Source organism: Python bivittatus, unplaced genomic scaffold (assembly GCF_059951505.1).
Source record: "Python bivittatus isolate LINGU-HERP-01145 unplaced genomic scaffold, Pbiv_v1 ctg000700_np1212, whole genome shotgun sequence".
Taxonomy (NCBI): Eukaryota; Metazoa; Chordata; class Lepidosauria; order Squamata; family Pythonidae; genus Python; species Python bivittatus.
In genome coordinates this window covers 50,413,746-50,440,698 of record NW_028277098.1, presented here as the reverse complement: position 1 = coordinate 50,440,698, position 26,953 = coordinate 50,413,746, and the positions used below count along the sequence as shown (strand labels likewise).

The window sequence follows — 26,953 nt, the reverse complement described above, 5'->3', positions numbered from 1 at the left end:
AATTCCCGCCTTCCTACTTTTTGTCCACCCAAACAGGAAGGATGGCCGAGCACGCGCGACAATTCTACCACCTCGCTTCCCCAGTAACCCGCGCGCTCCTTAGCAACTTAGCGGCCCTAGCAACCGAGCCACCGTTCGGCCCCTCAGGAAGAGAGCCGAGGTTGGCCGCTTAGTGATCCGTTTGCCGAAGGGCATCCCGATCGAAAGGTGCGGAGCAGAGGCTCAAACAGTTTGTATATGCCGGGGACGTGATGCTGGTATGCGGGACGTACGTGGGGAAAGGCGAAGCGAGATAATAATCGAAAATAAGGATTCTTAAAGCACAGGACGGAAAGGGAGGGTGGGCTGTAGAGCAGTGAATACTTGTAAATAGCCTGAAGCCGAGCGATCTATGGGGCTGTCTAGGCAGCCCTTAAGCGGTGAACGTTGTAGACTTCACTTTCATTCTGCACTTCACATTTTATAGCTGACCTCTGACAAAGAAACAAAGGAAGAGAAACCGACTTGGAGCAAAACAGAATAAAATAAAACAGGAGTTGCAACTGTTTGTCCCTTGAAAAGGAGGGTTTTTTTTGTTTTGTTTTTACACTGCTACTGTCGCCACACCCACCCACATCCACAGGGTTACTCTGACCCTAACAACTGCATGGTGGAACAATTCTCATCACAGAACTGAAGACAGTAAGAGGTCAGTTTTTAGCCAAGGTTTAGCAAAAACCTGCCTGTGAATATAGTTGTTGCTTTTTTCTTACCATACAAGAAAGCCAGCTAAGTGATAGATAGCTCAAGATGCTAAGCAGGGCTGCTCTTGATTTGTCATGGAGGAAAGCTTTTCAGGAAATTCCAGAGTTGCAAACTACTGGGAAGTCAGTAAATAAATAAATAAAGTCTGGCAGAAGGCAGAGGTAAAGCACTTATGTATTGTTGCCAAGAAAATTACATGAACCTATCCATGAAGTCACCAGCAGTCAGGCTGTTACTGGATTGTTGTTGTTGTTCCCCACTGACAGTGAAGCTTTTTGCTGTTGTTCTCACTGAGCATTCTAGTATACAAAGTGGTAAAGTTAAATCTAAATTGCTCTATTTTGCTGGCAGTACTCAGCTATTTCTCAGAATGTACTGTAATCCTTGCCTTCTGGGCTCAATTATCTAAAATGTTTTTGTGTGGTCAGGTCCAAGTCAACTTGAACAAATAAGATCTAAAACAACCCAATTAGTTTTTAGAGAGTAAACTGCATTAAAATAAGTGTGTGGTTGCCAATAGTATTTAAGACTGTTGCACATTATAACTAAGTTTCAAGAGCTGAAGCACAGAAATGTTTGTTTCATTATGTATGTAATTAAAATAAATCTATATGTTCAGAATAGCTATAATTTTTCTCATATGGAACATTAAAATGAGATGGATTTTACCCAGTTATGCCCTATAAGGCTGCTTGAGTTAAAGAGATTTTTTTTCGGAACAGACATGGAGATAAATAGTTTTTCTCTGCTCTCTCTTCATCTCATTAAATTATACCTCAGGGTTGGTGGAATTTTACAATACAGCAAAACTTTTTATGATGGAGGGATGCTAAAAGATACAACCCAGTATTCCCTAAAACTTCATATTATTTAGATTCCATTGAACCATTGAAAGGCCTAGCAAAATTATTTATCTGGACAAAACAGGAAGCCAAAAATGAATAAACATACTATGGATAGACCAATTAATACATGTTCTAACAGTTCTGGATTTTGCATTATATCTTACACAATTGAATCATTTGGCACAGTTGCCAGAAATCAATAATCATGAGAAGATGGCAAACAAAGGGATACTAATCACCCACTGAAGGTGGTGTTTTTGGAGATTTTTGCCTTCCAGAATTATGTTATACCACCAGGTTTCAAGTTTAATTATGAGACTAATGAGAAGAGAATTTACTTACTTGATTCTTTTAATCAGCTTAGTATGTTGGGTAGGACAAAATACATCCCAAATTTCAGCTAAATACAAAAAACAATGTATATATTAATTGCCATATTGAATAAATGGGCATCCTCCAGGTATCAATATTTGGGGCATTATTCAAATAACTACATATAATAATACCTGGAGAACTATACAGAAAGTTTTGAAAAAGGAATCTAATGCATTCGGGTTATAGTCTGGAAATGTGTAAAAGTGTAGTTCCACAATGTTCTCTATAAAATGGTATTTATGTAAAAATAACTAGCAAGTATGCTATGAAAAGAGAGTTGCAGAAGAAAATAGCTTACTGCTACCTTACTCTGGATATAATTCCTGTATCTCATTTCTTACTAGCTAAATTAGAAAATGTAGTTAATGGAGGGATTTATGAAATAGGATAACATTTTATTAAATTCGCTAGAGCAGTTTCTAGGAAGACATCCTAATTAAAATTAATAGAATTGCTGATTTCTGTTTCCTAAGGTTCTCAAATTATGACTGTTAAGTGTAAAGATGAACAATATATTTCTCAGCTAGCTGGTTGTCATTAAAAGACCCAAATCTAATAACAAGAAAATGGACCCTAGCACTTAGAAAGTCTAGCAGATTGAAACTGTCTTGACATATGTAATAATTAACCTATTAACCTATTGGACTGAAGTTCCCAAAGGCTAAAATTGTCATATTGAACTTATAATTATTTGCTCATTTTGTTCAGAAAATACTACTCCCAATTTAGTTTACTATTCATTGTGTGGGTGAAATCCATTATAGTATCAGGAGAAATCTGTTTTGTGCAAAGGACTTTATTTGCTTTTTATTTCTTATCTCTCATTCTCAAATGATTCCATTCCCCCCTCCAAACTGCTCTTTCTCTAACTGTCTGAGGGCAGACACAACGGCACATGAAGGCTGCAAGATAGAGAGGAATTAACTTCCCCTTTCCAGTTCCACTAATGGAAGAAGTGGATGTTGGACTCTAGCTAATTACATATTAATAGTGGTATTAATTATTAACAATAATAATGGAGGGTTAAATTGGCACCTTTTTTCAGAGCTCTTATACCACAAGTCAGGTTGATCTATTCATTTAAGTTTGGGATGGATTTCTTTAGAATAGATTCTATGCATAGTCTTTTTTATCAGTTTATTGTTTATCCATAAATATTGTTTTGCAACCCCAGTTTCATCAACAGAATCTTATGAACTCACCAAGATGTGTTACTCTGTGTTATGTTACAAAACTTTGCTTTGTTTTAATTGATTAAATTCATTTAATTGATACATTTATTATTCTTAAATTATTTTAGCATTGTTGAAGAAGAGTTGGCAGGTGTCCTATCAATACATTTTATAGATTGATTTGTATTGCCTGATCTTCAACTTCTAATTTATAAAAGAAAAACATATCCATATATAGATTTCCACAGTCTAGGTTTAGCATTTGAGCATTAACCAGGAAAAAGGTATGCTATCCAAAAGTTATACATACAAACTGTATACCTGCATTGATCTGTCAGTTACTTGTAAAATCCATACATAAATAATGGTCTGCAGTTCTCATTCTGTCTAAAATGAGAATATCCTTTCTCTTCATAGTTGCTCTGTTGCTGTGCACTGTATTGAACATATTTTCCATAATGGAAAGTACAAATATATAAGTGTCTTGATAGTGAATGATACTGCTGAATTTTATAAAGGATCATTGCAGAGTCTTTTTGGCTGGACTGGTTTGTATATTAAAGATGCTGAATAACTTTACTCTCTTTTTTTTTTAGCAGTCACAGAACACTTTGTTTTCAAGAAAAGAGGAAAATCCCTACTGTATGAATATGGGTTTGTTTTAGATAGTAAAGTTCTTCTGACTAGTAACATTGAGGACATAGATACACCACATAGAGCTATAAATTAAACTTGTATGGCTCAGTAAAGATATTCTCTCAGTAAAGATATGGCTCTCTCTTTCCAAATACAAATATCAGTTGTAAGTAACAGTTCACAAATGTCCTATAAATGAAATGATTGAGACTCACGTTTTATATTTGGCTCCAAAAAGTTGATACAGCTGCTCCCTTGTCAGCACTAATATTAGTTATGGCTAATAAATTTTCAGCCACAACTTTGTGAGAAAAATTTATTTATTGTGAACTTTTTTCCTCCACTGCAAATATTCTGCCAAAGACAAAAGCTCCTACAGACCAGTTTGCTAATTCTGTAATGGATTTCTATGGATTTCTCAGGACTGATTCAATTTTGATAGTGTTACAAATTATTGTAATATTTGCATGGGTTTAATGTTGCCTCAATTATAGTGTTTCTGTAACTATTACTCCCAAAATTCCTGTTGTTGTTGTTGTTCAGTCATTAAGTCATGTCTGACTCTTCATGACCCCATGAACCATATTGCGCCAGGCCTTCCTGTCCTTCACTGCCTCCCGGAGTTTGCTCAGTTTCATGCTCATTGCTTCAGTGATGCTATCTAACCATCTCATCCTCTGCCGTCCTCTTCTCCTTTTGCCTTCAATCTTTCCCAGCATCAGGGTCTTTTCCAAAGAGTCCTCTCTTCGCATTAGGTGACCAAAGTATCTGATCTTGAGCTTCATTATCAATCCTTCCAATGAGCAATCAGGGTTGATTTCCTTTAAGATTGACTGGTTTGAGCTCCTAGCAGTCCAGTCTTCTCCAGCACCACAGTTCAAAGGCATCAATTCTTCGGCGCTCAGCCTTCTTTATGGTCCAGCTTTCACAGCCATACATTACTACTGGAAAAACCATAGCTTTGACTATGCGGATCTTTGCTGGCAAGGTGACGTCTCTGCTTTTTAATATGCCATCTAGGTTTGCCATAGCTTTCCTCCCAAGGAGCAAGCGTCTTTTAATTTCATGGCTGCAGTCTCCGTTTGCGGTGATCTTGGAGCACAAATAAATGAAGTCAGTTACTGCTTCCATTTCTACCCCTTCTATTTGCCAGGAATTGATGGGTCCAGATGCCATGATCTTAGTTTTTTTAATGTTGAGTTTCAAGCCAGCTTTCGCACTCTCCTCTTTCACCCTCATCAAGAGGCTCTTTAGTTCTTCTTCACTTTCTGCCATTAGGGTGGTATCGTCTGCATATCTGAGGTTATTGATGATTCTCCCTGCAATCTTAATTCCGGCTTGTGATTCTTCCAGCCTGGCATTTCTCATGATGTACTCTGCATATAGGTTAAATAAGCAGGGTGACAGTATACAGCCTTGTCATACTCCTTTCCCTATTTTGAACCAATCGGTTGTTCCGTGACCGGTTCTGTTGCTTCTTGGCCCGCATACAGATTTCTCAGGAGACAGGTAAGATGGTCTGGTACCCCCATCTCTTTAAGAATTTGCCACAGTTTGTTGTGATCCACACAATCAAAGGCTTTTGCATAGTCAATGAAGCAGAAGTAGATGTTTTTCTGGAACTCTCATGCTTTCTCCATGATCCAGCGAATGTTGGCGATTTGATCTCTAGTTCCTCTGCCTCTTCGAAACCCAGCTTGTACATCCGGTAGTTCTTGGTTCACGTACTGCTGAAGCCTAGCTTGTAGGATTTTGATCATAACCTTGCTAGCATGTGAAATGAGTGCAATTGTGTGATAGTTTGAGCAATCTTTGGCATTGCCCTTCTTTGGAATTGGAATGTAAACTGACCTTTTCCAATCCCGTGGCCACTGTTGCGTTTTCCAAACTTGCTGGCATATTGAGTGCAGCACTTTAACAGCATTGTCTTTTAGTATTTTAAATAACTCAGCTGGAATGCTGTCATCTCCACTAGCTTTGTTGTTAGCAATGCTTCCTAAGGCCCACTTAACTTCACTCTCTAGGATGTCTGGCTCAAGGTCAGTGACCACACCAGCATGGACATCAGGGACATTAAGATCTTTCTTGTAGAGTTCTTCTGTGTATTCTTGCCACCTCTTCTTAATCTCTTCTGCTTCTGTTAGGTCCCTGCCTTTTTTGTCCTTTATCCTGCCCATCTTTGCACTAAACGTTCCTTTGATATCTCCAATTTTCTTGAAGAGATCTCTAGTCTTCCCCATTCTATTGTTTTCCTCGATTTCTTTGCATTGTTCATTTAAGAAGGCCTTCTTATCTCTCCTTGCTATTCTCTGGAAATCTGCATTCAGTTGCTTATATCTTTCCCTTTCACCCTTGCTTTTCGCATTCCTTCTTTCCACAGCTATTTGTAAAGCCTCATCAGACAGCCATTTTGCTTTCTTGCATTTCTTTTTCTTTGGGATGGTTTTAGTTGCTGCCTCCTGTACAATGTTACAGACCTCCATCCATAGTTCTTCAGGCACTCTGTCTACCAAATCTAATCCTCTAAATCTATTCATCACCTTCACTGTGTACTCACAAGGAATATGATCTAAGTCATACCTGAGTGGTCTAGTGGTTTTCCCTACATTTTTCAATTTAAGCCTAAATTTTGCAGTAAGAAGCTCATGATCTGAGCCACAGTCAGCTCCCGGTCTTGTTTTTGCTGTCTGTATAAAGCTTCTCCATCTTTGGCTGCAAAGTATATAATCAATCTGGTTTCAGTATTGACCATCTGGTGATGTCCATCTGTAGAGTCGTCTCTTGTGTTGTTGGAAAAGCGTGTTTGCTATGACTAGCTTGTTCTCTTGACAGAACTCTATTAGCCTTTGCCCTGCTTCATTTTGTACTCCAAGGCCAAACTTGCCTGTTATTCCGATTACTCCTTGACTTCCTACTTTAGCATTCCAATCCCCTATGATGAAAAGGATATCTTTTTTTGGTGCTAGTTCTAGAAGGTGTTGTAGGTCTTCATAGAACCGGTCAACTTCAGCTTCTTTGGCATCAGTGGTTGGGGCATAGACTTGGATTACTGTGATGTTGAATGGCTTGCCTTGGATACGCACTGAGATCATTCTGTCGTTTTTGAGGTTGTATCCCATTACTGCCTTTCCCACTCTCTTATTGACTATGAGTGCAACTCCATTTCTTCTAAGGGTTTCTTGGCCACAGTAGTAGATATAATGGTCACCCGAATTAAATTCACCCATTCCCATCCATTTCAATTAGCTGATTCCCAAGATGTCGACATTCAATCTTGTCATCTCATGTTTGACCACATCCAGCTTGCCTTGGTTCATAGATCTTACATTCCAGGTACCTATAAAATATTGTTCTTTACAGCATCGGACCTTCTTTTCACTTCCAGATACATCCACAGCTGAACGTCATTTCGGCTTTGGCCCAGCCGCTTCACTCTTTCTGGAGCTACTTGGAATTGCCCTCTGCTCTTCCCCAGTAGCATATTGGACACCTTCTGACCTGAGGGGCTCATCTTCCGGCGTCATATCTTTTAGCCTTTTAACATTGTCCATGGGGTTTTCTTGGCAAGGATACTGGAGTGGGTTGCCATTTCCTTCTCCAGTGGACCACATTTTGTAAGAACTCTCTGTCATGACCTGTCCGTCTTGGGTGCCCTGCACGGTATAGCTCATGGCTTCACTGAGTTACGCAAGCCCCTTCGCCACGACAAGGCAGTGATCCATGAAGGGGAAAATTCCTGTGTATGAATCAAATGTGAGTTTTTGTCCCATGTGTGGAACATAAATACATAGTTTGGTGATTCTAATCTAAATTAGAAAAAATATATTCTGGTTTGAAGGGGATTGAAATAAATGCTACAAATTTTATGAAAATATTAAGATATAAAATAAAAGGAAAGTATAAAGAAACTGGAGCTGTGTATAATCTTTACTAAAGGAGGTTAATGAAGAAATAATGATATTACTGCCAAAATGGCTGTATAGGGAGTTTGTTTCAGATCTATTTTAATTAACCATTCTGAACCACTTCACCACATGTCAAAATCTGCCAACTTACTGAATCAGGATATTAGCTGGTAAATCTAGATCTATGTAATTGAAAGTAGGCTTGGACTCTAGTCTTGAACTATCTCTGTTAAATATCAGAAAAAATAATATGGTAGTTTTCATTCCATTCAAAAGCCTGAACCAGAGGATTCATCCCAATAATTTGTCAGATTTTAAGACTATCTGAGAACATGTCAAAATTGAGGTAATACATTGGCTGCAATTAAGGAAGAATTAGTATTCTTCACTAGGCAGATTGGGAAAGCTAATCTGGGAAAGTTAGCTAATTTAGAGCTTAATGTGATCTTTGTCTTACTTATCAAAAAGAATGTGAACTTTTCAACAAGCTTGACAGTGACTAAACTCATTCACATAAGAATAATTTTCTTATTGGCAGATGTTTTTATCAGGTATGAAGGAAGATGACTTTAAATGGTGACACAGAAAAGGTTATGATCCTGTTTCATGAAGCTTTTCAGCTGAATTCATGTGCGTATATTGATCATAGAATCTTTCATTACAACACACATAATACTAAGCTAGGTTTTTTATCCATGATTTGTTGAATGAGCTATAGTACCCCAGTTTACACTAAACCATAATGGGCAAGTACACACATCAGTTACAGATTTATAGATTACAGATTTATAGATTTATAGATTACATATTCATTACCTACAGTACCTGTAATTGCTTCATTTTATAAAATATCCTTTCATGATTTATTGTTTGGTTGTTTGATTCAGATCTTTCTATAGTCATTTTATAAAAATGGTGATCTAGGATTCCATATAATTAAAGTTGCAGTTCTCTTTGATTGAAACAGGTTAGATTTATTATATTTTTGTGTTTATATATATAACATATTATGTTACTTAATATATTAAAACTATAATATATTTTTTGTGTTTATATATATAACATATTATGTTACTTAATATATTAACACTATTTTAAAAAATCATATATGCCACAATTGCATGTTTCTATATGCATCTGTGTGTGTGTGTGTGTGTGTATATTTATACATATACACGCACACGCGCGCACATACACACACAGATGGATATAGAAACATGCAATTCTGACATATATGATTTTTTAAAATAGTTTTAATATATTAACTAACATAATCTTGATTTAGTTATACAAGTTTTGAAAGTTCATACTAATGGGAACCTGATTATAGTTTTGAAATACCTAAGAAGATGGCTAAGAGCTATCTTAATTAAAGAGCCCTGGAAAATGGATTCAAAGAAATGTTTTAGAGTTGCTGCAGTAGAATGGGGTTGCATATCTGGAATAAAGTTATCAAATATAAAAATGTGTGAACAAATTCTTTCAAAAATTTGCAAGTATGTAATTATTTTGTAAAGCTGCGTATAGTGAAACTTGGAAGACCTCGTAAGTCATCAAACTAGATAGAATGACTGAGTATTCTCTGAGGTTGTAAATATTGATCTAATAAACTCTTAAAACTCTCTTTATTTTCTGACTAGAAAGACCATACAAGTCATGACTTCTATAAAGGAGCAAGCAGCAATCAGTAGATTAATAACTTTCCTACAGGAATGGGATGGTGCTGGCAAAGTTACTAGAAAACATATTCTTGAAAATTTCATTCTTGCCAATCAAGGCAAGACAGGTCCAGAACTGGAGATAGAATTCTCTCAGGGAGCCAGTTTGTTTTTGGCTCGTATAACTGCTTGGCTCCGGTTGACGTATCCATTTCGAGAATTGATATTCAGGTAGAACAAGGAAGTACTATGAATCTGAAACAGTGTTGAAATTAGCAGGATGGGCTATATATTTTATTGCCCAAATAAGCAGAATTGTAGTCTATCATGGCAAAATAGACAGCCTGTTTTGTGGTATCTTAAAAGCTAACACATTTATTATAGCATAAATAGAACTTGTTAAGCCCAGATGCAGAATTTTTGTAAATGGCTCTAAAAAGAGCAGAGAGGGCAGGAAGAAAATAAATTCAGCTAAGGTTTATTCAGCAGAATTTATTTAAATAAAAGCCTTAACAAAGTCACAATAGCTATATGTATGGAACATGCCTAGAACAACAGTTAAAATCAATTGGCATCTTTCTTTCAGCTGCAAGTGGGTGAGTAAATTGTATTATTTTCAGGAGAGTTGGAAGAACCTTACATTTTTTAGCCTTCTATATTGTAGAAAGAGGGAATGGTCTTCAATATACTCTCCTTGCATTATTAAAAGATATATAGGAAGTTCTACTGCTGATGATGGTTCCGTATTTTTCTTGCTTAATGAATTTCTCTTTTTTGTACTCTACTTCCTGAAGACATTCACTTATTTACAAGTTCTTGAAAATAAAAGATAGTTGCTGTTTTAAATATTCTTTGGTAGTATCAAGAATACACTGACTGAATAACCTTAGCCTATCCCAAACTGGAGAAATGTAATATAATACTTTATGATACAGTAGCAAATTTTATCAGATTTGAAATCATGCAACATAGCTGCATATCAAGGATTGAAGCAATTCCAGAAATAACCACTGGAAGCATTTTGATGAAATCTGAAACATCCTCCTTCAGTTTGTCTGGATGGGATGCAAATTGCTAAATGTCAAATTGAAACAGCCAGTTCCAATTTTCTGTAATAAAATTATTGCTAACATGTATGTCATCACAAAAAGGAAAACAATGAGGACAATGACAGTTTAGTGAGAAAGCATCAACAAACATCTGTTGAGTAAGTGAAGTAATGTTAAATAATGTTCTATATGTAGACATAGACATTCACACAACTCCATAAAGCCTTTTGTTTTCTTCTCCAAATTTTTGCAGCCAGCGATATCTTCTTGAATTCCTGGAAATTGGTGGTATCCTCACACTATTGGAAATACTTGGGCTGAAGCAACTGAAAGAGGAAGACAAAAGGGAGTCTGTAAAACTTCTTCAGTTAGTGGCAAATTCTGGCAGGAAATTCAAAGAGCTTATTTGTGAAAGCTATGGTAGGTTTATTTCAACATGTACTGTTTAAGAGAAGCAGTTTAGGGGTCTCAGGATTATTATTTTCTCACACATCTAATCATCTTTTCAGTCTCTGTGAATTTAATTGAAAGAAAATAGTGCTTCCTTTCTGTAATTCAGCAGAATGATGAATAATCATTTCACTGATCCAATTTACACTGATTTTAAAAAGCTGGAAGTCTTTGGTCTTCACAAGAATGATTTCCTATAACAGGGTATTGTGGCTTTTTTTTTCTTTATTGCAGTACGTTAGAGCCATGTGTAAGTCGAGGCATAATTCCCCTTTGAAACTGCTGCAAATTACTAAGTTTCCAAAATTTCCTTACTTGGGTAGAGTTGGGATAAAGCATTCCAGCTACTAGCATGTGGAAAGTTAATTCCAAGTATCTTCAGAGGAATTTATTTATTTATTTATTTATTTATTTATTTATTTCCCTTTCATGCACTCAAATAGCCTATAGCAGTATTTTCCTTAAACTCTGATTATCCTTTTCTCTAAGACATGGGTACATAACATGTGGACTCCAGACATTGCTGAATCACAAATTCCCACAATCCCAGCCAGTACAACCAATTATGAGAATGCTGGAAGATGTAGTTTAGCAACATTGTGCATCTATGCATAAGGACTCCTGTTCTAAGGAACAGTTTCTTTTATATAAAACAAACAAGAGTTTGTGCAACTCAAATGTAAATCCAACTGAGTTAGTTGGATTAAGTTTGCACATCTAAGGATTGTAGCCTTCAGCTTGCATAATTTCAGAAACTGGCCTACTTAAAAAGCCAGATGTAATTAACAGTTGCGTCCCGCAAACCAGTACATATATAGTCTGCAGCATTTGCAAATATGCAAATATTATAATTGTTGATAATTCACATGTATAATATGACACATATTTTAGCTAATTGAGATGTAACACCTTCATATAGTTTTGTTTCCCATTATAAAGTCATAATGTCATATGAAGTTTTATGGGAAACAAGATTCCCATAAACAAGTTTTATGGGAAGCAATATTCTTTTCAAGATGTTCTTGGGCATTGCTAGAAATAATCTACAGTAACAGAATGTAGGGTATGAACAACCATATGATTTGTCCCATTTAGGGTAAATTTGACATTAAAAGTATATTTGTTTTTAATATACATATTTTAAAAACTGAATAGTGGTGAGATCAGTCATTATTAGGATTGCAGAATTGAGTTATTGACAAAAACTATTTAAAGATATTTGCCCATTTGAAGCATCAATGAGAGCATTCTTCCCAGTGCAAATTGAAACTTGTTTAGGATGATGGGGGAGGGGGGAGAGGATTAAATCCTTTTTCTCCACTAATGTGATCCTCAAAATTATCTGCATTCCACAGCTGCTGATTTTTAATATTACTTACAATGACACATTTAATGTTATGCTGAGTTTGGTCCTTAGCTGAGTTGAATTCGGACCTTTATACATGATCTTATGGTATTTTGTAACTAGCAGAAAGGAGAGCTGTTTGAAACTTAGTAGCAGAGAAAACAATATTGATGATTTAGTGCAAGGGTCAAATCCTAGATCACCAGTGTAGATTTACAAGTTGGACCTGCAGCATTACATCTGAGGTATATCCTCACTCAGAAAATAAGTTTATCCAGTTGTCCAACTAAGTTATTCAACTCTTCCAATCAATTTTGCAGATGTAATTATTTATTGCAGTCTGCAAATCTTGGGATTCACAAAGCATATCAATACCTCCTCCCATCATCCCCACCCTTTTGTGGCCCTATTTTGTTTGCAATCTGCTTGATACTCACCATTTCCTATATGGAGGGAATTCTTGCCAGCAGTATTTGCCATAATCAATATTCTTTACAAAATGTTTTTATTGGTTAATTGATATTGCTGATGAATTCAAAGGTACAATTTACTTAGCAGATTTTTCTTAACCTGGCTGTTCAGAAAGCTTTTTCTTACACAGGCGTGCGATCAATTGCTGAGTTTTTGGCCATTTCCAAGTCAGAAGCAACGCAAGATCAAGTGCAGATTCTTCTGGATACTTTAGGACATGGCAACCCCAAATATCAAAATCAGGTGTACAAAGGGCTGATTGCTCTTTTAAAGTGCACTTCTCCCAAAGCCCAGCAGCTGTCACTACAAACACTCAGGACAATACAGGTCAGCAAAATAGATGGGAAGTGGGATAATGCATAAAGGTACTGTATGCAACCTCAGTTTTATGGATTGTGTGGAATCTCATTTCCTTTAAATCAGTTAGGTTGATAGATTTGCAAATGCAGTGACCAACAGTAATAATGCTGTGGAACTGTCGAGGCATATGCTCATAACTGAGAATGAAATAGGAAGCTTTCTACAGCTACACTGAGTTGCATTGCACATCTTTGAACCATGACATTTCGTTATCTTAGGCATTACAGTGGTACCTCGGGATACAAACTTAATCCGATCCGTGACTCTGGGCGTATCCCGAGTTGGTCGTAACCCGAAGGAAATTTCCCCATAGGGTTCAATGTAAATCCGGTTAATCCGTTCCACCCTCCGAATTTGGTCGCACCCCGAGGCAAATTTCCCCATAAGGTTCAATGTAAATACGGTTAATCCATTCCGCCCTCCGCCCGAATTTGGTCGCACCCCGAAGCAGATTTTCCCATAAGGTTCAATGTAATTACCGTTAATCCGTTCTGGTGTCCGCGGACCACACATCAGGGGCGGGAAAACAGCCGGGCGCGGCGCGAAAACAGCCAGGCGCGGCGCGGCATGAAAATGGCGCGGCGCGGCACGGTGTGAAAACGGCCGGGCACGGCAGGAAAACGGCCGGGCGCGGCGGGAAAACGGCCGGGCGTGGCGCGGCGGGAAAATAGCTGGGCGCGGTGCACCGCAAAAACGGCCGCAGACCACATGTCAAGGGCGCAAAAATGGCCGCGGACCACGTGTCAGGGCGGAAAAATGACCGTACCCCGAGGGGGAGTTCGCACATCGAGGTAAATTTTTGCGGCCGGAGCTGGTCGTAACCCGAAAAGTTCGTTAGTAGAGGCGTTCGTATCCCGAGGTACCACTGTATTTTAGAATCAGTTTTAATTTTAGCATGTGTCACAGTGTGACTGGCTTCTTTTTGAACTGGAGGTATATTTCGCTATGCAAGGGTGGCAATTGACACAGAAAAACAAGACAGTGGAGGCTTTTATGCTTTTACTAAATACAGTGATGTTATTTACAGCAGGTATTTACAACAGGTGTATACAACATAATCTGGTCTCAGGTTTGCTCCTAAGTTTCCTTCCCAGAGTCTATCCCCCTGTAGCTTTCCTGCTTATCCCCGTTTCACTCTGTCTCCCTCCCTCATTTCTGGCCTTATCAAGAGAGAGTAAAAAGAAAGGAATGGGCTGGATTTACTGTAGTGTGCTTAGCACGGCTTGACTTTCTCCTGGATCTGCTCAGCCAAACACCTACTGCTTCTCCATTAGGGGAACAACCTCTGTCAGGGTCTTCTGCACAGTTATTCCCCAGAGACCAGGGCTTTACCAACAATCAACAATCCTCTTCTTGTCTTGAGTGAAGATGTCATCTCTCTTGGTCTTCCTTTCTTCCAGGGAAGCCACCCATGGACCTTTCTTCTCCCTTCCCAATCAGGAACCCCCAACTGCTCTGCACATAACTTCATTTCAAATTTTCTCTCCAACCACTCCATTTTGCACAGACTTTTTCTCTCCTCTCTTTCTCTCCTCTCCTTCTCTTCTCTCCTTCTCTCTCCAACTTTTAGTCAGACCAGCAACATGCTCCCCAGCAAGAGGTAGGTGTCCTCCCAGGGCTCTAATCCCCAATACCTATATACCAGGCTGGACCAATGGGACTGCTGCTTCTACATCTCCCCCCTGCAGCCAGGTCAGCTCATCAACCCTTGTGACAGCACAGCTGCCCTTCAAGGCCAGAATTGAGCTGCTTTTCCCTTTTTCTCACTCTATTCGCTGACTCATGCCAGGACAACTACATCCATATTCCACAGCATGTAAGGATAGGCATATAATTTCAGTGCAATATTTTAAAAACACTCTTTAATATATTTAGAATTCATTGCAAAAAATTAAAAAGATGTCATCTAACCACAAAAGGGTAATGAATTTATTATACATAAGCTTCAGTAAACCAGAATTTGTTTCCCTGATGCGTAAAACGTCATCCCAACTTGGTAGGCATAGCACTTGGTGGAAGGGTTGGGGGAGTAATCTCAGAAAGAAAATATAATAGAAAAATACAAGCTGTGACACAGGGAGTTCTGTGGGGAAGGGGGCAAAAAAGTCAAATTGGTGGCCAGAACTGCATCACTGTGGTCATCATCTTGTCTTTTTCCTCCCCACCCCCATTTGCCTATGCCCCTACTGTGACAACAGGCTAAAAACCTAATTCTTATAGTGACTAGTTAACAGTGTTGCATACATTTACTGTAGGCTTTTGCACAATTCTCATTGGCTGTAATCTTTTATATTGCAGTTCCTTCTGGCCTTGCTGTTCATCATTCTACCATTCTTTATTCCAGTATGTGTATGTTTTGTGTGAATATGCACATACACGCACAAACACATATGCCTACCTATCAACTTAGGAAAACATTGTATGTTTCCAACAAAGTTGGTCTCCTACATGAAAGGCTGCCATAATAAATGTTAGTCTTTAAGTCTTTATACAACTATTTATTTATGCTATACCAGCCCAGTATATATCCCTCTTTGAAATCTGCATTGAATGGAATTAATTTTCATATCTGAAACAAGTCAACAACTTGTCTAATAAAAATAATTAGGGCCACTGCACGGTCATAGCGATATGTGCTTCATTTGTAGAGCATGGATTGACTAATGTGGTGTGCTAGTGAGAAATAATTATATTATTTGAAACAGGGATGACAGTAAAATGCTCTTACTAAATGTTGCCTCAATATCTTACCCAGCAAAAAATGTGATAATTAAAAGAAAGAATGCCAGGATGTTGTTAGCTCCTCAACCAAGATTTGCTTTTCATATCCTAAGTAAAATTAATTTTAACAAATCATGGGTTCAAATGACTGCTCAACTAATAGCCACTGGATGGTCTTCAGCCAGTTATTATCATTCATCTAAAGAATGACATAATTTTAATAAAGATAAAATGTAACTCTGCCTTCTGGCAACTTGCAGCATTATGAGAGTACTCCATATCTGGGAAAATTCTACTTTAGTGTTCTTTATTGGACATGTGAAGTATTTTAAAACCAGGCCATTGTGCATATTTCTTGAAATTTATGCTCTGCTTTAATACCTATTTAAGAGTTCTTTGCCAGAGGTATTTATTTCTCAGGCATATTTCTTTAATGTGCCTCATTCTTAAAGTATTTTATATGCATGCTTTTAATGATATATATATGCAAAGGTAACTTCAGCCAGTGGCACCCATCTGCCATTATACATTTACATGTTTTGAATATTACTGTTTTCAAAACAAGTTTTCCCCCTTGCAGTTTATAATACATCATCTCCTGGTAATTGTATTACATGGTTTTTAATTGTTTTGTTTTAATGTTTTGTGTTGTTTGTATGGTTGTTTTATTTTTTGACTTTTTGGCATTGTTTATGTTTTAATTGGAAGCTGCCCAGAGTCATGAATATGAGTTGTGAAATGGAATAAATAAATAAATAAAATTAATACTAAAAGCAAAGTTCATAATTGTTCAAGGGCAAATAGGTAATCTGTGGCTGAAAAGGAATTTAGCTGTCCTAGTCAAAGTATTGTCTACCAGAACATGCTGAATCTAAATAATTTGTATCTACATGCATCTGATGTGTATTTTCCAAATTAATTTTGAACTCGAGCGTTCTAAGATGGGCCTATTATTTATATAATCCAATTCAGGGAATAATGTTCCCCTGTTATTTCTTTAATTTGCCAGTCAATTGTGGGAAAAGCCCATCCAAGCATTGTTGATTCTGTGCTGAGTGTGCTTCGTTCTCTGAATTTGGAGGTACAATATGAAGGTAAGACTCTGCTTTTTCCTCTCTTCAACTGTTATGTTAAGAAAATAAATTTACCAGAAATTTAAAATCAGAGTTTAAATAAATGAAGTAGTGAGTAAGCCTTACAATTCTAAAGCAGAGGCGGAGGGAGGGGAACAGTTTTGAAACTAAGACTGTGTGTAAAACAAATGTTACATACAGCATGAAGTCTTATATAAATAACAATCAAATTTTCCTTACCTGACTCATTGGAGATGTTTTGCCTATACTTCCCATCATAATAATTAACCTTGCTGCCAAGGTAATCAAACCATATGGGCATAGATCATGTTTGTCTAGTTTTAGTGATTGGGTGGCAACAAAGCCAAGTGATCTCTGAGATTAATATGCAAATAAGCAAAATGACTGCCTTCATAGGAAGACAAATGTTGTGATATTACTAATCTCTATTTTTAAATTTTAATTATTTAAATACATTTCATAAAGTTGATGACACTCTACAAGTTCATCAACAAAATTGTCTAGTCTTGTTACAGATCATGTTACAATTTCCACATATCCAGTGAGTTGAGAGAATAAGACTTACTATTTTTTATAAAACAAATACAATCCCTCCAGATCCTGTAGAATAGTGGCTCACCATCTTGTTTCTTCAATGTATGAATTTTATCTGGTACTTTTTTGCATAGAGCTATGGACCAAATTTTACTATGACATTTTTCAATTGATAAATTATCCAAATGTTTCCAGTGCTGAGGGATTAACAATTTAGCTGCCAAATATAACAATGTGATAGGGTTCTTACTGTTTAACCCATGTTCTCTCAATTTAATATATGCAATAAATCTAATTTTGGTAAAAATTTCTTTGTTTAGTTATTCATCAAAAATCTTTTTCCAAAAGTCTGATATTTTTTCATATATCCACCAATGGTGAAGAATGTTCCCTTCTGTTTATAACCCCTCCAACGTTTTGTTGGATAATTATGATATATTTATTCAACTCTTATGGGGTTTAAATGCCATCAGTGCAAAATCTTCAAATATAATTCCTGCATAGAAGCTGACAGAAATCTCCCAGATCTCTACAACACTTGCCATGTGTTATCCAGATGTTTTCCCAGGTCAATCTCCCAAGTTTCTTTCAAATTTAGGAAAGGATTTCATGTATCTGTTTCCAGTAATAACGTGCACATTTTGGAGGTCATGCCTTTAGATTGAGAGGGGTAATTTAGTATCAATTTCTCAACATTTGTTAATGAGCAGTTGTAAATTCCATTACTCTCCTGTAACTGCATAAGAATTAGTTTATTGGAATCTATAAGAACCATAGTATTGCATATCTTAATTGGTGTTCTACCTCTTATTCTACATTAAGGAGATTTTATAAAAATCTCTTCTTCTGTATATTCCCTTATCTTTCCACATCTTCATTAGTCCAATTCTATATTGATCATAAAAGCCCAGATATATCATCAGGAGTGTAAAAGGAGATATATCTGGTATAAGCGCTGCATACTCTTCCTCTGGATCTGGATAATAACTTATAAAAATTCATTTTTCATTTTACTTTAGATAGATTTCCTCAATTCTTGTATAGTTTCAATTTTCATCCACTGTTTTGCTTTATATTTCAAAATGAATGCGATTGTATGACCCAGCTGTGCAGCTTGATAGTATAATTTTAGACTTCCTCCCTTAACTCTTTTTTTTAAAAAGACAATTAGTTATACCGCTGTGCTGACTTCTCCAATAAGGGGTTCAGAACACAGAAGCACATTATAGGGGCATGTCCAGTTACTGGCTGGGGATTCATTGGTTGATGTCATAATTTATTTTCCTATTAAGGTCAACTTTTAGACTCTGATTTTTTTTAAACTGCATATAACTTTCACTTTTAATAAACACTTCCGTTAAAAGAAACAAATATGAACTATAACAACTTTATGAGTTTGTTTTAAAAGGATTTAATTTTGTTTAAGGAGTAAGATAGATAATCTAAAGATACATTGCATTCTAATTGCTTTACACAGGGCATGAATATATATATGATTGATTTTGACAAGGGCTACCCACTGATTATGCCATTTTGGAGGATACTTTTGTACTGATCAGTTGGTTGTTCTTTCTTTTTTTCCTGCTAACAGATTTGTAGATTAATGACATGACTTCCGAAGTACATAGCCATTCTTGGCTGATCTTGCAAGCTGGACAAAGTCAGCCCTAGACAGTACTTGAACGAAGGACTACCTCCAGGGTTATTAGCTAAAGTTTTACTTCAAAGTAAAAAAAAAAAAATCGACACTTGGCAATCCAAGTTTGTAAGGCTTACATGAAAATTACATAGCAGTAGTTGCCAAGAGTTGAGTACAAATAAAGTGTATCTTTACTGTTCTGTAGTTCCTCTCACCATTATAGTTCATTATAATACTCTAATGCTCCCATGTATATTTCATATATTTCAGTGCCCCTAATGAAATGAGACCATAGAGAACTACAGCTAAATGGTACAATAGGTTCTGTTCCATTCCTCAGAGTTCATGGGAAAAACTGAGGCTGTATTGTGTAAGAGATACTAATTAAAACTAGCCTGTGGCAAAACAGGAATTTTGATATCTTCCTTCTTGTAGCTATTCAACTGATCAAGGACCTTATGGCCTATAATGTGCGACCTGCTGTGCTAAAAGGCTTGGTTGTATTACTAAAGCCATCAAGACAGGAAACAGCCAAGATGCAAGCCAGAATCCTGGAAGGTAATATTCTCGAACAGTGCTGTTTGAATTTGTCTGTATGGAAGATGGTTCCTACTTTTATAGCTATAGCTGTATTTGCAATAATACAATTATATTTATAAGTGCATGGTGTAAGGTTTACCCCATTCGTCTCAGAGAAATTCTCGTGACACGTGTGTTCAGCAAAGCAGTTTACTCAAGCGTAACGTAAGTAAGTACAGACAAAGCCAGGGTTGGCTTGGCATAGCTTACATGGTATTTTATAGCTTCCCCGTTCCCGCGCTTTACCCGTTGCTTAGTTACAGATTACCCGCAGTAATCCCCCCTCCCCCAAATGGGAGATTCAGTCCAGTGCTTTTGTCTTTCTGATTGCACTCTATGGGTTGTGTTGTTGTTGCCTTTGTTGGGTTTGCCTGTTTGCCTGCAAAGCCAGGAGTTCTGTTTATTGATTGCTTCGCTTCTGAGCCTCTGCACTTTCCTTTGCTTGCAGCGACCGAGGGGAAACCGCGCTGATACAAAGTATCCGCTTGCGGTTTTGAGTTAAGCACCACCGCCTGTCCGTAATCAGCTCACAGTTTCACTTCCCCTTTTTCTCTGCTTGCGCCTAGGCGGTGAAATTGACTTAGGCTAAGCTGAGTGGTGCCTTCGCCGGGCCGGGCCGAGCCGGCTGAATCTGACACATGGGAAGAGGGGAAGATTTTGCTATCATAGGAAGCATCTTAATATATGTTATCTAACTAAATTCATACCTTTTATTATTGGTCTACCAGATTCCAAATTTCCACAAACTAAGCCTGCGGCTCTGAGGAGGTAGAACCTATTATTATAAAACTTCACCATTGATTTTAGTTATGTACGCTGGGAGAACTGGGGACAGGCATATGTCTTTCAAAGGAAAACATACACCAACACTGTTTGCTGAAAAGTCAAAAAAAAAAAGCCCAACATCCTTGTGAAATGGAAAAAAGCCAGATAAGTCAAACACTGCTGCTAGAATGATGGAGAATTTGTTTGGAAATGGGTTTTGTTGGGGAGTCTGATTCAGAATGTTCTGCCCAGCTTCTGCCCAGATCAAAAACTAAACTTCGGGAAAGTTATGAGACACAGTATTTGATTCCTATTTTGTATCATCTGTTCAGAAGCAGGCTCTTTGCACCTGATGGAATCCTTGCCGGCATATGTTCAGCAAGCTGCAGCAGCCAAAACCATTGGGTAAGAAATACTTAGTTACTGGAACTAGCTATCTAAACATTTGAAATAACTCCTCTGTGCAGCAGAGAGGAGATACAAAGAACCACCACGTGCATAGGCAAACCAGAACAAGTATTATACACACCCTCTTCAAATGCTTCTTAAAGGGAAAAGTAGTTTTACGTGTATTCCTGCTTGGTGTAATGGAGGATACCATTATTCCTGCAGTACTATATAATTAAGATTTTTATCACAGTTATAAAGGAATTGGGGAAGAGACAAATACTGTTTAATGGGGTGGATATATTTAAATCTTTGCACCTCTCCATTTGTTATATGCTGTTATGATTCCAGGAGAGAGAAAGATACAGTAGTTAGTTCTGAAGGAAGGGATAATTAAATAATTGAAATAATTAGAACCTACATTTTTAGAAGTTATTTTGTTCCAAATTAATAATAAAAGGTCAGTAATTATTTAGAAGGCTCAGAGTAATGGAAATGTTATTAAATATGGATAGTATTACTGGGTACTTATTACTATTTTGTCTGGAGCTCTTTTGGTATCCTGAAGAAGGCACATCGAATTGTTTAGGTTATCAGCTTTGAAACGCAAAGTGATTATTTAAAAAGGTGATTTAGATGTTCCTACATCATTTAAATTATGCAACAGAAGACATGCTTTATAGTAGAGCACACAATGTCTGTTGGCTCAAGGGCCATATCAGGCTTTGTCTGGTATCCTGAAGGGGTATCCTGAAGGCCACACTTCAAAGTGGAGGGAGCACATTTTCTTTTTCTTTCTTTATTATTTTTTAAAATAATTTTATTATTTGGATAGATATTTGGTAGAAGCAAAATTGTGTCCAATAAATTGCAGCTTTTTACTTCATCAGGAAAGGATGCAATGGTATTTAAACTATGTTGTTGTTGTCATTCCATCACTGGTTTTTTAAAACTGGTGGTTATTGTTGTTGCTGTTGTTGTTACAGGTGAAATAGCAAATGGATGAGGAAAATTACCAAAGAAAATCTGGTGTATTTATTTGTTTAATGTTCTGTGGAATTTGTGTGGATTTAAGGAGCAAAATAGATTTTGTAGAGAATGAAAGCACTCCTTTGGCTCTTTAAACACCCATTCAAAAAGAGAGAGACAAAAATATTTCAGTCCCACTTGTTCTGGGTGCAGCAAAAATGGGTGCTGGTGGTAGGCCACATATAGCCTGCACTACTTGAATTCTTACTTCATAAAAAGCTGGGTGTCTACAGTGTTGAACTGAAACACCAACCATGCATTCAGACCTTACCAAACCATTCTGAGTTAGCATTTCAGTTGTAAATTATTAGGTTATTTCTTCTGCAGATAGCTCCATCCGTCTCCATTCCCAGCATACTAATTCAATATTCCCCTCCCAGAATTCTGGCCCAGGAGTCCAGAGAAGTGGCCGAGGAGCTGATCTTCTTGAATGTGGTACATGGCCTTATGTGTGCCATGGGCAACAAAGACCACACTAACTGTCAGAGACAGGCCAGCATCACATTAGAGGCAAGTGCCAGTGGGAACTAGGAGATAACTGGGGGTAGCTTATTCTTGACATTTCTGTAACTGAAATTAAGAATTTGCATATGCAGTTGGAATTATGGTAATTGAACTCAATGGAAGCAAGATCAAGCTATGGCAGGAGTAGGGGATGGATATGGAACATGTTTATGTAGAAGAAAAGTGATTGTTTCCTTATTTAAATAAAGATGTACATGATGGCAGAATGACATTCCTAGAGAGCTTTTCTTTTGAAGGTGCTACTGATAGTGAATTAAGCTCCCTTCATCTCCCTCTTCACTCTAGAACGAGCACAATGAAGAGAAAAACAGAATACTAACTAAACCTGCATAAGAAACCCTGTTTTATGTTTTAACTGAGCAAATAATTTGAAAGGGGCATTTCACAAAGTGATTTAGTACAACTGAAGCATCTTTCCTTGAAGTAGTTGCATGAAGGGTTGCTAGATTTTTTCAAAGGCTGCCATTGGCTGCCTGCGCAAGCACACTCGCTTTGCATCACCAGTAGACCAAGCAGAAGGGTTTCCTGTCCATATACATACAGTACATACCCATGCAGACAACCAGGTAGCTTTCCAGAAGACAGCTCTTTTATCACTTCAGGCAGAGGATGCTTTGTAACACACTTTGTAAAGCATCCCTTTCAAATGCTTTGCAAAACTGTAATGCTTTTTCTTGTAGCTTGACTAGTGTTTCCTTGCAGTATTTTGTACAGACGTTCATAGTGATTGAGAACTACGTACGGAGGGCCATGGGAGAAAAATTGTTCCAGCTATTCGTGGTATGTGTTACTGTCTTCTATACAGTGCTTGCCTGATGGGTTTTTCAGATTTAAGTACCAAGTTTTATATTTCAAGGGCAGTAAAAAGGATTCAAATCAAAATGCATTTTTAGAACATACTTTAATAGCTGCTGCGTATGTCACTCATGGAAAAAGACTAAACAAACACTACCACCGCCAAAAAAATATATATATAAACATTTAATAAAATTCAGGTGCTATATATAACTTTAAAATAATTACATTCATTTCCTTAAAAATACGTTTCTGTTGTTTATATTGCTAACTACAGTGAAAATAGCTTAATATTCATTTATAAAATTAATTCTACCACTAACAAATATAGTAATTTTTAAAATATACATTATAAAGGTACATATACAGAGAGATTTAAGAGATGATATTGGAAAGCATGTTTTATTAAAATAAAAACTGAGCTTTTTTTCTAACTTTCTACTCCCATCTTTCCAAATGACCTTCAGGAGACTGAGACTTGTAAAGTTAAATGTAAACATTATTACATCTCCCCTTTCCTCCACTAGTTATCTTTAAACAGTCCCTAAATCTGATTAGTTTCTATTTTGTTTGGCATGATTGCCCCACAGTAGTAATGGTTCCTAGATTTAAAGAAATGTACGAACTTGAAGCTGGCAAGGCATAAACCAGTGCTGCTAAGCCATAGCTATTGGATAAACATGGAACAGGGGCAGTTCAGTCTCAGGGCTAGGAAAAAAATAGGCAGAAGGCCATTGACCAAAAAGAGTGGGAGGAAGAGGCTTAAAACTCTGGTATGCAGGCAGGCAGGCAGGCAGGCAGGCAGGCAGGCAGGCAGGCAGACATACATACATACATACATACATACATAAATAGTGGTTGGTTTCTATCTTCTGCCTCAGTCAGATCTCCTGGATACAGATGATTTCATTGTCCATTTGCTTGTAATGACATTATTTTCCAACATGTGCATGCTCCAATATTCATTCATAATTTTGTTTGCAGTTCTGTCCTGCTTATGGGTGAATTTTCTTCTGTTCACAGAATTCTTGCCATATAGCTTCTTTAAACTCTTCCCATTAACCATATTAGCACTTGGGTTATCTTTTGCAATTTTGGTATATATTTTGATATAATTGAACTTGTTTGCTTGGTATATTTTCACTTTCAAAAGTCTTTAGAATTTCCTTTTCAAAATAATTCAATAATGGGGGGAGATCACATTTGACCCACAGTTTTTATTTGTATTAATAGCACTTTCAAAAAGGAACTGACTGCTTAAAAGGACAAAGGGCACATCTGTAAACCTGTAAACCATGCCTGTGCATAATTGTGCCATATTAAGTGACCCTTGTCATTTTATAGTCATTTCCAAAAAAAAAAAAAGCCTATAGAAATGTTGAGAAACCAGAGATAAGATCTTCTGGATTACTACCAATTATGCATGAATAGAACACATAGCATACCTTAGATTAAGATTAAAGGGCAAGTTAATTATCTAGGGAAGATAGCTAAAATCTACCATTGTCAAGATCAGGAGTGGAAAATCTTTTGCACCTCAGATGCTGGGAAACTATAGGTCCCAAAGATGGCTTTAACTGGACTCAAAACAAAGGCCAGTAATGATTGCAAAATTGGCTAAGCAATTTACATTACTTTATTCCCCAGTATTCTTCTGGTGTGTGGAATGTAATTGAAAGGTGACAAGAGACTGAGTAGGCACATGAAAAACAGATTGTTTCCTACTTCATTAGTTACAGTTGGCATACCCAACACAATCAAAAGATTGAGGCAGTCAAAATCCAAGTTTAAGGACCAGGACATTAATCTGATTCACATATGCATGTTCATGTCTAATTAAACCGCAGCATAGTAATTACAGTAAGATCTATGTTAACTTTCCATTGAAAATGTTTCATATGCTTGCCCATGTATCAAAGTGAAATCAATTGATGCAGTTGTATGAACTTGCCCTTTGTTTCCAGTAATTTGTCCTATAAACAATCATCATGGGATTCAAGTTAGGAAAGGTGTGTGCGTAAAGAGAATTCAGTTTGAATGGCTTTGAGACAGGCAGATAATGAAAGACCTGTCTGGAAATGTAATTTGTGGTCTTCACTTTTTCAAATTAAAATGCTGAACCTTTTTCTTTTCCCAGCAAGATTCTACAAATTTGTACTTGAATATGGATGCTGTGCAGGCTGATATCCTGGCTACCAATATAGTCAGTATTCCAGCAGATTTTTTGGCTAAAGGAAAAATGGCTTTAACAGGTATGCTTTTTGCAATTATGGTCAAAAGTCTATAATAAGAAACATGGATATATATGGAATTGAAAATTTCTTTTGGTGCAGAATTAGAAAAGTGTTTAACAATTCACAGCTAAATTCAGAAACTGCTCAGATTAGTCAAGCAAATCCACAAAGCAATAAAAATATAAAAAGCAGTATTTTTATATTTACTTTTTGAAATATATGTTCATGTAAAATCTGTAGAGGGAAATACCAGCTGACAACCCAAAATGGTTTAGTCACATCACCGTGTTGTAACTTCATTGCAAAACAAACTGGTTTATAATCATTTGATTAATTTGTGCAGCACAAATCTATGTGATCTGTGCTGAGTAGTGTTCATGTGTATACGTAGATATGCATATGCATACACACTTAAAATCAGTCCATTGCTTCAGTAATAGATTCAAAATTAAATTGCTTTTCTTGAACTGAAACTGCTTTTTCCCCCCAACTTAGAGACAGAATCAAGCCCTGAAGAGGAATGGCACACTGAAGATAGTGAAGTATCTTCTGAGCCACTTGCTTAATTTCATTCAAGTATTAGGTTGATTGCTGATTTTCATCTTCTCTCCATTTCTCTGTACCCCTTGCATAATGTACCTTTTTCAAAGTCTTTTTGTGCGTCTCTATGAACAACAGATAGAGGACTACATAACTGCAGTACACACTATATGGCTTTTGAGACACTGGGACAGGTGATTCCTATTTTCACTATTTCCAAAATTATTTGACTAGTTTTCTCACCTGTTGTAGTAGTACACAGATTGTACTGAACTACAAATCCCATAATCTCCCAACAAGTAGTTATGGTTCAACACCACTGGAAGGCATAAGGCTCAGGAAAGCATAAGGAACAAAAAATTGGATAATTTTTTTGCCAGCTTCGTAGCCCAACCCTAACTCACATCATAAGTTTGTTATATTAATGTGGAATAATTCCTTGTACAACTACCCTAGACTCTAAAGAGGAAACAGAATATCTGTGTTAAATAAAATTGCACTGAATTGTTGCATTTAATCTGTATTTCAAGGTTATATTTACCTTCAAATTAATTTTTTGCTTAAATATTTAAATGAATACTACCTTCTGCCAAATTCTCTTATACTCTGTATGACCAAGGACACAATGTTTCCAACTGCGTGTCTGCTAAGGAGTGTCTGCTAAGACAAACCTTAATGCAGAACAGGTAGAGCAATCTGTTGACTTCTAAATGTTTTGAATTAGTTTTCATTATCCTAGCTAGCATGAGATTGTAGTAGTTACAATTCAATAAACCTGGAAGACAGCCTACTGTCTACTCTGAAAGTAAGCATCTCAAAAATTCATTATAGATGTGAGTAGTTTTTCCTCAGAAAACTTTATAAAGATCATTTATTTGGCCTGAAAAGAATTGAAAACATGAACCATCCTTTTCTAGCAGCATTCATTATTAAATATAAAGATTATTTATTTATTATTCAGTAGCAAACAAGCTTTTTAGAAAGCAAAACTGTCGTTTAATAAAGGCTGTTATCCTAAATCCTTTGATTTTAAGTGTGACTAACTGCACATATCCAGGGCTATCCATTTCCAGAAATTTATATTTAGAGCAATGGATGACC

At 36.9% G+C, this 26,953-nt stretch overlaps 1 protein-coding gene across 4 annotated transcripts; it reads left to right on the top strand.

Moving 5' to 3' along the window:
- The first annotated feature begins 33 nt into the window (after positions 1–33).
- Positions 34–26,823, top strand: ARMH1 (armadillo like helical domain containing 1). Of its 4 annotated transcripts, none has more exons than XM_088153609.1 (12): positions 34–207; positions 7,158–7,525; positions 8,216–8,307; positions 10,638–10,672; positions 12,762–12,977; positions 16,741–16,825; positions 19,434–19,556; positions 20,675–20,747; positions 22,139–22,268; positions 22,986–23,063; positions 25,216–25,330; positions 25,808–26,823. In XM_088153609.1, exons 3-12 carry the CDS (start codon positions 8,241–8,243, stop codon positions 25,876–25,878), a joined length of 993 nt encoding a protein of 330 aa, XP_088009735.1. In that variant the 5' UTR covers positions 34–207; positions 7,158–7,525; positions 8,216–8,240; the 3' UTR covers positions 25,879–26,823. The 4 variants fall into 4 exon arrangements, 3 of the variants coding, with proteins under 3 accessions (XP_088009735.1, XP_088009736.1, XP_007443970.1); XR_015798396.1 differs by lacking the exons at positions 34–207; positions 7,158–7,525 and adding exons at positions 9,318–9,539; positions 9,863–9,931 and having other exon boundaries at positions 7,533–8,307; positions 10,638–10,804; positions 12,781–12,977; positions 25,220–25,330; XM_007443908.4 differs by lacking the exons at positions 34–207; positions 7,158–7,525 and adding exons at positions 9,318–9,539; positions 9,863–9,931 and having other exon boundaries at positions 7,533–8,307; positions 10,638–10,804; positions 12,781–12,977.
- Positions 26,824–26,953: the final 130 nt, after the last annotated feature.

Coding starts and splice junctions, on each gene's coding strand:
- ARMH1 (XM_007443908.4), top strand. CDS start 9,334: ATGACTTCTATAAAGGAGCAAGCAGCAATCAGTAGATTAATAACTTTC. Junction 9,540..9,862: donor ACTGCTTGGCTCCGGTTGAC/GTATCCATTTCG, acceptor AAGTCACAATAG/CTATATGTATGGAACATGCC. Junction 22,269..22,985: donor AGGCCAGCATCACATTAGAG/GCAAGTGCCAGT, acceptor GTTTCCTTGCAG/TATTTTGTACAGACGTTCAT.